Source organism: Cupressus sempervirens, chromosome 6, assembly GCF_028749045.1.
Source record: "Cupressus sempervirens isolate cs-2001-9-10 chromosome 6, ASM2874904v1, whole genome shotgun sequence".
Lineage (NCBI taxonomy): Eukaryota > Viridiplantae > Streptophyta > Pinopsida > Cupressales > Cupressaceae > Cupressus > Cupressus sempervirens.
Window position 1 is genome coordinate 274,357,204 of NC_143123.1, and position 11,874 is coordinate 274,369,077.

The 11,874-nt window shown below is 34.6% G+C and overlaps 1 protein-coding gene across 2 annotated transcripts; it reads right to left on the reverse strand.

The window, feature by feature from the left end:
- Window positions 1-972: 972 nt before the first annotated feature.
- On the reverse strand, window positions 973-11,620 carry LOC149552294 (phosphatidylglycerophosphate phosphatase PTPMT1-like). 2 transcript variants are annotated; one of them, XM_089787813.1, is made up of 7 exons: window positions 11,430-11,620; window positions 10,732-11,245; window positions 8,934-9,056; window positions 5,541-5,634; window positions 2,702-2,784; window positions 2,052-2,141; window positions 973-1,977 (listed from the first exon to the last, which is right to left on the reverse strand). In XM_089787813.1, exons 2-7 carry the CDS (start codon window positions 10,960-10,962, stop codon window positions 1,465-1,467), a joined length of 1,134 nt encoding a protein of 377 aa, XP_089643939.1. In that variant the 5' UTR covers window positions 10,963-11,245; window positions 11,430-11,620; the 3' UTR covers window positions 973-1,464. The 2 variants fall into 2 exon arrangements, with proteins under 2 accessions (XP_089643939.1, XP_089643940.1); XM_089787814.1 differs by having other exon boundaries at window positions 11,410-11,620.
- Between the last annotated feature and the right edge of the window lie 254 nt (window positions 11,621-11,874).

An 11,874-nucleotide genomic window follows, 5' to 3' on the forward strand; every position in this document is an offset into this window, starting at 1 on the left:
TGCAATCAAATCAATTTGTTCTATATTTTATTCTGATGATTTATTTAATCAGAGATGCCGCAAATGCAAATACAACGAGAAGTCCAGTGTGTGGGACAAGATTGTTATATTTTGAATATCTATAAAAACATCATCCACATTGGCCAATTACCCACATAATGGATTAGGAATGCATTATTCATAATGTTTATCCATTAAAAACCATCAGCTTCAGAACATTAAAATCTTATTTAGAATATTTTTAATCAACGGATAACACTATTCAAATACAAGTGGTCCACATAAACACTAATTAAATTGAATCCACTTATGGGCAAAATCAAGCTCCCTTCCCGAATAACACCAAGCATACATTGATAAGTGAAACACTTTCCTTGTTATTATCATCATCATTTCTTGTCCACGGCAAATGCCAAAACCACCAAATTTTACTCTGCTAAAATTTCCACTTACCCTAAAAGCCCTCATAAAATTTAAAATTTGTTAGATGAGCAAGTCAAAAATCCAAAGCAGCAAGGGGCCCTAGGCCATTAGTCTACTTGTGAAGTTGAATATTTCTAAATGAATCCACACCATAATAAGATCAGATTCAAGTCACGCTCTGGAAGAATTTAACAATAACAAAATAGATACCCCTCAGTGGAAATCATGCTTTGGAAGAATTTAGCAAAATAGATACCCCTCAGTGGAAATGATGCTCTGGAAGATTTTAGCAAAATAGATACCCTCAATTCTTGAATATTAAACTTCCAGACGTGTGCTCACATATCAGTAGCCACACAATTTTGTAAATTAAAAAATCCTCCACAAAAAAGCACCAAAATAATCTTATATAACCCTATAAAGAATACACATTGCATGAACTGTACAATAGGAACGACTAATCACATTAGTAAATAGAAAAAGAATGACAGGCAGCAGCAGCTCTTGGCTTACTGTTGACTACCAACGTAGATCAGATGAATAGCAATCAACCAACAAGAACATTGCATATATTAAGATTATTAAACTGCGAGTTATCACTGAAACCCTGTACATATATAATGCAGTAACAAACATTGTTGTCTTACATCCTAGTTGTCAGCATATACATTTCTGTAACTATGACACTGTCATGTTGTTCCGTTAGGAGGAACTAAAACATGCTCGATCAATGCTCATTTGTAGTGCAATTATTTGCAAGGCACTACACTCGCCTTATTTTAGATGCAACTTATCCAAGTAAGTTGGCACTGTCTCATGCCAATGCCTGAATTAAGGGCAAGCTCTTAATTCCCTTACAAGCATCAAACTTTCAGTATCATACTGAGCCCTGTTTCCTGGATGTGCTGTGCAAGCTAACAGAATAACTTAAAAAGGGCAGCAATTTAAGTACCATGGACTAAAAAAGAAAAGAAATGGTACACAACTCTTGTTTACATACAGACTCTTCAATGCATGAAACGTTAAAGCCTAATAAATACCTCAACAATTTACGATACCCTGTGGACATACAGGAACATCAGTCCTCATGCCTGACAACTGCTCTGCTACCGATGAGCAGCATTCAAAAGTTTGCAAAGCCTTTAGTGATGGCACGGGCAGATCTTTTGAGCACAATTTACTTTCAGCCTGACAGCCAAGCCACAGGTAGGAGAGCCTTGCAAGTGCTGCTGAAGCTCTTGCTACTCCCATGACTCTTCTTGCGGCAACAAAACTGACTCGATAAGTCACTCCTAGTTCATTCCATATATCGTTTCCAATGAGACCAGAGCTTTCAATACTTCTATATCCCTCAAGATCAGCACTTGTAACAATCACAATTGAATCATCATAACATACATTCATCTCTGTTTTGTTCATTGTTAGATTGCCTTCGTATGATGTATGGGATATGTATAGAGGCGTCACAGGAAACTGTTTTGGCAAGGAAAATCCAACAGGAACAATCAATTTTGTCTGCTTCTGATTTATCCGCTTAGTGTAATCTTGAACAGCCTGCAAACACTAATATTTAGATTTCATTTAAGAGACAAATGTTTCCACTAATGAACAATATTTTTCTATCTAACCTTCCACTGGGAAGCTGCCAGCAAAACTCTTGGCCTCTTGGACCTTACATATGCATATGCATCATGTGGTGTCATTTGCCTGTATTGCACCTGTTACATATTGGTAAAAAGGGATTTTATGCTCAAGTTTAATGGTATCAATACTGTATCTGCCAGACAAAACCACAACTACCTATACAGCATAACGCGCATTTAAAACAATAATTAAGTACAGATAGCTCTTTCAATTGAGGTTGACATTCCACTGAAATTCAGAAAATGATTCAGTACAACTATTGGAATAAACATTTTATTCAAGACAGTCTAAGAACATAGAGGTGTCTTTTGTCATGCGATAAGATCCCTGCCAAGAGGATTAAGTGATTGCAAAAATAGAGTTTACTTCAACATCAACTACTGGCAGTTCTAAAAAGCTAGATATATTCAGACATATTGCAACCATATAGGAAAATAGCAGCTGATTTAATAGTTCTTCATGTAGATTTTAAAATTCTTCAAACATGGAAAAAGCATCTCTAACATATAGATCTTCAATTCAAGTTGGCACTTATATTGAAATTCAGAATATGGGAAATGTGACTATAGGAGGAAACTTTTGTGCAGCTTTAACAATGATAGAGATTTAAATTGTAGCGAGCATAAAAGAATACCAGGTAACAAAGAACAATTGTAGTACTTCGACCTCTTCCAGCTTTACAGTGAACATATGTTGTCTTCCCGTGAATTGCATTATCTGTACATTCAAGAAACGAAAACAAAATAAAATTCCCATATTCAGTTATAAAGCAAACTTGAAAAAATTGACAGAGAAATTGCACAAAATCAGTGCGCATATAAATTAATTTTCCACTCTTTCACTAATTTTCAGAAGTACATAAATATAAATAAAAAAACATTTCCATTCTATTGACGATAGAATCTCATATTCAGTTAAAGCAGACTTAAAACAATTGACAGAGAAATTGCACAATATCAGTACAGGCACACAGAAAATAATTTTGCCACTTTTTAACAATTTTAACAGGTACGTAATATCCAACAAAAAAAAATCCCCATTCTAAGACAGTAAAATCCCCATAAATCAGTGCAGAAGCATAAAAAATAATTTTCCACTCTTTTCATAATTTTAGAAGTATATAAAAAACTTTTCCCATTCTAACGACAGCTTTCAGAAGTACAAGTCTTTATGGAGGGAAATGCAAATATGAAATATTATCAGGCTTCTGAATATCAATCTAGTTCCAATGCTTTGCACATTAAGTTGGGTTGTTAAAATTGCCAGGAAAATTTACATATCTACAGTGCTAAGAGCATCAAAGAGAAAAAATAACAATAGACTTTACTCGGCCCAACGCTGAACTAATTCTAACAATTTAAAAAAAAGTTATCTCATATGCTGTGGTCAAAATTCACCTCCAAGCTTGTCGAGTGGACTGCCCAGTCCATTAACCAGTACTTTATCATATTCATTTCCCATTTATTTGAACACCATTATTTTAGCCCTATGAAAAAAATTGGAACTTACTCCCATCTGTTGTAACTTAATTCACCTCCATGTTTCCTGCATAGCTATCCAATCCTCTTCCCACCCATTTATCATTTTAAATCTAAATAATGCTCCTCACTCACCCATTTCCCATTTATTTTAACACCATTATGCATTTCAACATTTAGTAGTACAGGCACCAACCATTATTATTAAGATATTTACAGTAAAAGGATCCTCAAAACACATGCAAATTACTAAAACATTGGAGTCACTGCAAACACCAATAGGTAACAGGACAAACTAAGAGGGGATGGCATGGGAGAATCCCAGTGAAACCAGTATGAACACCAACATGATTATGAATCACTAAAACTTCAAGCAACTAGTCTTGTAGGAGCACGTAAAACTTACATCGTAGTTGTAAACTCATAGATGCAACAAGAGAAAGAAGTGTTGGACGTGTGAAATGGAAAAACAATTCATAATTCAAAGCCAGCAAAGAAGAAGAAAAATATGCACTACTTAAATATCCTAATTCTAACTATCAATTATCTCAATGAAATGGGGCTATTTGTACAGTGGAGAATAGCTATGTTAGAATCTACAGAGTAAACATGCACATAGCAAAAATGGAACTATAAAAGGCTCTTTAAATCTCAATAAGGTTATTGGTGTAGAGTCTAATCATTCTGTATTACAAATGAACCATTATCGTGATAGTGAGATTTTTAAATACTAGTTTAGAGAAGAGCAGTCCACAAAACCATGTCCAGAGAACATGCACACAGCCAAAACGGAACTATCAAAGTGTTTATATCTCAATAAGAGTAAAGGTGAACTGACTGATGAATGGGTAAAACAAAGGTGAGTATATTACCAGATTAGTATATAAAATTTATGCAAATAAACTATACATACAACATGCTACTGAACATGTTTGAACTAAAGCAGATTGCTTTTGCTGCTTTATTAACATAAAAGTCATCTCCCCATGGCAATCAACGAGCTATTCCTGTACATACTCATGTGTTAGTAGGCAACATTACATCCATCTACAGGATCAACTCCTTGTGGGAAGAGAATAAATATAATTCAGCTAAAAAAATCCACCAGCCTTGAACTGTTCATTTAAACTGATCATTTGGCATTTACTACACAGCTAGCATGCTGAAAATTAAAGTCGGCCTGCCTAAGAAAATTGTCTCCCAAGACAAAGGCATAAGTCATGTTTCACCTCTTGAAAATATCAGCAAGTATATATTATTACCGAACGATGAGAACCACATGGCCTTGGCCATTTAATGCAAAAACTAACCATAGATGCATTATAAACTGCATTCCATTATAATCCTATTGATTATTTGTTGAGAAAAAGTCACAATTTGACTATATTAAGTTATTAACAGAAAATCTTGAAAATGCAAATCAAGTACATAATGCACTCACTATCAGAAAGTCAAGAAAAATGTTTCAAACATGGTTCAACAAATCTTTCAATCAAGCATGAAATTATTAAAATCAAGAAACACTTAACAAGAAAAACTGACAACCTTTGCAAAAGAGCACTATACTTGAAACAAACTTAATGAATCATACAAGTAGAAATTGACCAATTCAAAGATCAATAGCAACAACAGATTTGGAAACTTCATGCAATAACATCACCCAAAATCTTTCACAGAGCAAACAAAACTTTGCATTTTTAGTCACAAACAAGAAAACTTTTCACAGTACTACAACATTAAAGAGTTACACAAGAGTAAACAAATCTAGATTAGCTGGAAGGATAAGCTCTACAGGGGAAAAATCAGTCCAACAAAGATGTGTACTGATATACATCAACACATGAAAAAACTGGTTGGTTAAATTTATCAGGCACACGTTGTAGTTTTACAGTTCCAAGTAGGAGAAACCAAAAGCGAGATTGTTTTGCATTCAAACAATTTTAACCTAAACAGAACATTAAAAGTGCACAAGTGAAGGAAAACATAATTGCTAACCATGAATGAAATCCACAGCTCGATGTATGTCCTCAAATGAAGGAGCAAAAAGATAATCTCTTGTGGGAATCACGAGATGTTTAATGCCTTGTTCCTGAAACAGATGGCATGGTACAATAAAGAAATATATCATTAATCATTTATCATTAAAAAGGGGACCTCCAACAGCATTATGCAGAAAATTGTTAGCCAAAAGTTTTGAAAATAATTCAATTAGCCTGATAATAATCAGACACAGTAACAACATACTGCCACATAATTAGAACAGTACAATAAATAAGTGAAAATTCAAAAATGAGCTAATATAATATTCAAATTGATCTCTTCTTTAAAATCTAAATACTAAAGTTCAAAAAGAACTCGTTCAGCAATAATCAAGATCCTGGGCAGAATGCCAATCCCAGACTTTGGAACACCATGAAACAGTGTCACAAATTTCACATTTAGGCTTTTAGCTTTCCAATGATTGTTCTGAAGGCATATTACAAATCATGTTAATGCTTCATGGTAGAAAGCATAGAAATTTAAATAATCATAATTATTGGCATGTTGACATCCTGTAATAAATATGATCGCATATTGTATGTTTCCAGGAGAGACCTGAATGATTTTATACCATATATATCTAGGAAATCCAGTAAACATCACCTAAGACCGGGTTAACTTAATCAAACTTGTCCACATGCCTTATCTTATTACATTATTTTCCTTCTTTCTTTTAATTTATTTTTTCAAGCCACATTGAGGAAGAAAAAGATATGCTGCTTCCTTAAATGTATACTCATCCATTATTCATTTTTGAAAGAAACTTTGATTTCCTCGGTACTTTCATCAGTAAGACAGTAAGAATATGATGACTCTTAATAAATATGCTCTCCCATTAATTGTCCTTAGCATTTCAGATTAGAATATTCCAAACGCTTTTGTTTTTGTCTGACTGAAGGCTAAGTTAGACAATTTGTTTCAATCCCTAAGTGAAGAAACTGCATACTGCATATAAGATTTTGAAGTTCGGCTTTCTCTCATTAAAAACTTGCCAGCAGCTAGTAATGGGCTACCAACATTATTTGACTTTTTTCATTTCCAGATGGCAAACATTCCTGCCTTAAATTTTGTAAGAAACTGAAGCATTCCATTCATCAACAATAGTCTATGCTTCTTCAAGTTTCTGAAGCAGAGCCAACATTTCCAGGATGGTGAAAAACTTTGCAAATATCTGGGGAGGTGGGCATAGAAAATATTATGTATGAAATTTTTTTTTTTAAATAACAGATATTTTTTTTATTTATAAAGTATCATTTTACACCTTAGAGAGCTAATATTTAAATAACATTAGCAGCAACAGGAAAACTAAACAAATGAAAATCATCATTGAACCTTGATAATTAAATCAAGGTACTGTGACACTTCAAAATATGAACATGAATATGTGCTAGACATATTAATAATCATCAATGTCATGTAAATAAAAAAATGATGTCCCACTTTTCTTTTTCTCACTTTTGCAAATGGGTCATTTTCTTTGGTTATGGAAAAACACTTGTTGCATCTGTACAATAGGACAGCATACATCTCAACAATTGTAAAGATAATTTTTCATACTACTTTAAGAGCCTCTGAACCTTGAACATTCTGTATAAAGTTGCATGCAACTAACAAATTACTTAAAACCAGCATAGTGCTACTCATATATGGATTGCTTTCTAAATCAAGCTTTGGGCAGAGATGGGAAGCTGCTAAACTATTAAGAGCCAATATGTTTTCATCCACTAGTTGCTGCCCTAAAATACCCTAACATTTTTATAAAATTAGGCAAATTGGAAAATAACTAGTGGACTCCCTAAAAAGCTTTACATTGATGCAGCTGAAAAACATATGCTTTTGGTACAATATAGCTTTCAAACTAGAAGCTCCATTTCAAGACACTTTATGTAAAACCCACAAAACAGTCTACAGACTTCTTCCAATGTCATTTATTTAAAGAAAATTCTTCGAACGATTTTTAAAAACCAATGATTAAAGTAAATAATTAATTATTCCCAAATAATATAATTACACGTCACTTTAAAATATTTACAAAAAAGCTTAAAAAGAAAAAAATGAAAATCAGTGTGCAAAATCAAAATATAAAGAGAAAATGAAGGATAATAGCTTTAATTGGCACTGAAGTATTGTTACAAGCCAAGGTTGCCATTGCACCAAAAGATAGACCAATCAATGCCCAATACATTCACCAGACTTATAGAACACAGGAGATGGTTAAGCCATGTCACAAATCCCAAAGGGGAACATCAGCAGTTAGTTCAACAATCCCCGCTCAACATTTTCCGGAGAGATTTGAACCTGTGACCAAGCTCCGATACCACTTGTTACAAGCCAGGGCAGTTGTTGCACCAAAAGATTGACCTACCAATACCTGTTACAATTACTAGACTTATAGAACACACAAGGCAGTTGAGCCATGTCACAAATCCCAGAGGGGCATGTTGGCGGTTAGTCCAACAAGTACATGGCGCCCTACTTAGTAAGCCAAAAGAACTTGCTGAAAGTTCCAATTTGCAGAAAAGGCAGGTTGAAACTGATTTTAAAAAGAGCAAACTGAAATAATCCCCAGCCTTGATGTCAGATTTATTAAAATGTGGGCTGGAATAGTGAATACAGAAATTGCAAGACTCTATCTACTGATTCATGGAAACTAAATGATGTATAATTGCATGTATTTCCAGCTTCTGAAATATGCCCTAACCAACAAAATGCTTATGAATCTGTTCTGCAGGGCCCAGAACAAAAAATGGAGCTTTAATACCACATAAAATTCAAGAAGTGCATACAAAAAATCAGTCATATAAATCTATCAAACACATTAAATACTCTCATCCATTGTACAGTAAGCTAATATACATATGTATAGTGCAGGGATCTGTATTCAAGCAAAACACTTCACAAAAAAATAGACAACCCAAACATGACATTGTAATTGTTATAGATTTAAGTTGAAAACATGTAATTACTCATCATTAAGGCAAACATTAAGGACGTCCAAAAACATTAATTATAATTTTTGGGGAAAGGGGTAGTTCAATCTTCATATGCTGTGTCTGTGTGTATACTGTACATATATTATTATATAATATCAAGATGAAAATTTACTACAATAAATCCAAACACAACTACTTCATTTTTACACCAAGGACAGACAGTAACTAAACCAATGAGTGTACTTGTAATACTTCTTGTAATACTCTATGTAATAGCTGGGAAGCACTAGCCTATGCTTCAACATAGTAAAACTTCAAGCCTTGACATCCTAAGGAAATCGAATTCTTAGGTAAGTTTTGAAAACTTAGCCATCATTTACATATTAAATATGCCAATCGAAAAAAATTAGATCACCTGATACATGGAGGCAGGAACCAATGTCTCATAAGACTCATTCAACGTAACAACTCCTCCCACGCCAAGATCCTTCAAGCGTTGAACATCTTTAGGAAATGGAACAGCGCCTAATAAGAGATACTGAAACACAGAGAGGACCAAATTATCTCTTTAGCCAGGAAACTGAGGAAATTCAAACGCATTCAGAATCTTATAGACATTCATTTATATTCATCAATGTACTTTTTGTTTTACTACTGCAACAGCTGACAAAAAAGTACTACAGGGTTTACCACCAGCACAAATCTATCTTAACCTGGATCTAATGTGGCCTGTGAGATATCCAAAGGACTCTGTGCCAGTACCTATGATCTTACAAATATTAGCTTGTATCATTACCGTCTTGTACTTATATTACCTCCCAGCAGAGAAGATGGATAAATTGAAAAACAAAAAACAGAAACTTTGGAGAATAAGCCCAGATAGAGCTCTATGTTACTTAGGAAGTGCAAGGTACCACTAATCTTCAAAACCAGATAACATTTCAAAGATAAGAATAGTTGAAATTTTAAGCAATAGTTGTCATAAAATCTTATACTTCAAGGATACAGCAGCTAAAATGATATTGGTTTCCAATGAGCATTGAATGGATCTTACATGAGTAGCAATCTGATCCACCATTTAGTTTCAAAATGCAATTATAGGAAATGGGAGCTAGTCTTAACAGCCAATTGATAATAGGTTTAAACAATATATGACAGTTTCTGGAAAATGAGGCACTCAACCCTTCCACATCATGGTGTAATGTGACAAGACTTATTAAATTTAAACAGATGACTTACCAGAGCGAAGTACAGTGAATAAACAGAATACATGACCATGAACTTGTCCAAAACCATAATAATATCATCAGAAAACTTAGTGAAATCAACTTGAAGTGTATAAGTTGTTGGATTTTAGAAATATCTAAATAAAAATGATACAAGATAATGGAAACGTGAAAACTATATAAATACACAATCAATAAAAAGATCAGCCTGGAAAAAGACGGATCTAAAGAACAACCCTGCAAAAACCATGCCTTGGTCCTGGAATAAAAATGACAAATCCATATTACTTTAAAAAAATAAGGAAGACACAACCATGCAAAAGTCAATTTTAGCCCTAATGGCTTGATCCCAGAATAAAAATGACAAATCAATATTACGGGGACAAAAAGTATCAATCCAGACAAAAGAAACACAAAAATGAGAACATTGATCCACAGGACCAAGAAGTCATGTGGAGCTCAGAAAAAGAAAAGTGTTGCAAGCAACGCAATTAATAATAATTCTAATGCAAACAAATATAGAAAACAAGCTTAATAAACAGAAAGCTTGTCAGAAAATGCAGAAACTATTATTACTAGAAAAGGAATCGTGCAGGTTTCCAAAATAAATGATCAGAAAACGGCAAATTCGCAACAAATATGCTGAGCCCATTTCAAAACAAATAATGAAACATGAAGGTTTGAAAAATAAGTGGAGGCGTCCGTGAGTTTAAAAATTGACCAAGTAGAATCGCTTCTTATGGGCAGGATATCAGCATTCTTCGATTAATGTCAAAGGAAAAATTATCAAGCAGCTTTTACTATATTAAGTTCAGGGATCTTCCTCTGAGAAATTTTAAAAAGTAGATTTCAGAGATAACATATATAATGCCTTCAAAAGTCAGCAATTTAACTTTTTTTTAACATAAAGATCGATCAATAAAAATACAAAATAGGAAACAAATAACCTGATCAATACATAAAAATATAAAATAAGTAACAAATAACCTGATCAACCATGTCCCACCATCGAAACTCCGCTTGAAGCTTGTTCCGAACAACATTATACAAAAGTGTTGGATAAAAGAGGACGCGAGCACCAGCTCCCACGACTGCCCTTTTAGCAACCCTGTCAATACTCACATTATCTTCTTCTTTACCCTCCGACTCCTCTACCTCTTCACTCTCTTCTTCTTTATCCTCCGACTCCTCGACCTCTACAACCTCCTTGATAAGCATTGCTTCTGTTCACAATTGTACCGCAACCTATCCCTAACCCTAATCCTAACCCCGTCCCAAAACTCGGTGTATACAGTCCTGTCAAAAACCGGACATTAGAAGCACTTCTCAATCCCTCAGACACTCTGCCTTCCGGTCATTATTAGAACAAACCCAGTATTTCCACACCTCTGCAGAAGCCCTATTTCAATACGATCAATTGACAGCCATTTGGTAACATCTCAATCCTCGGCCATCACAAGAAGTTCCGGAGCGACCAAGGAGCGACGCCCAACAACAACAACTGCCAATACCACAACAATTTCCCATAAGAACCTTGAAATCGTGTAAACGCAGCTATTTCAGACAGAAAACAAGAGTCGACAATTTACAAAACCAAGAAATCGGGAACAATAAATAACATTTCCATTAACCATCTACAAATTCCAGATCACAGGAAACCCCAACCTTTATCAAACCATACACACCTCCTCAAATTCAGACGGATCGCGGGCGAAATCGACCAACAATTTCCACTTATTTCTGGAGTCCGCCAAACACAGAGCATCAAACGCGCAGATGAATGGAATTGAAAGGAAAGGAAAGGAAAGCTCAGCTACCTAACTCTCTCAACAAACCCCAATTGCATTTGACATTAGGTGAGAATATGGAAGGAGACAGAGAGAAATGCGCATATTATTATCAATTTATATTTTATTACTTTGCAATATCCACTTGTCCACCTCATCCCATGCACGCCGGACTTCCATTATCACCCGCACAAAATTTGCAATACACGGCTCTGCCACCACATGCCACGTAGGACTGTTGCCATACAGACAGCCTTTTAGGAGACACGTGGCATTTGGTATGGGGTGTGGGCTATCCTTACATTTCCCACTATTCCTTATTTTAACTTATTTTTTATTCATT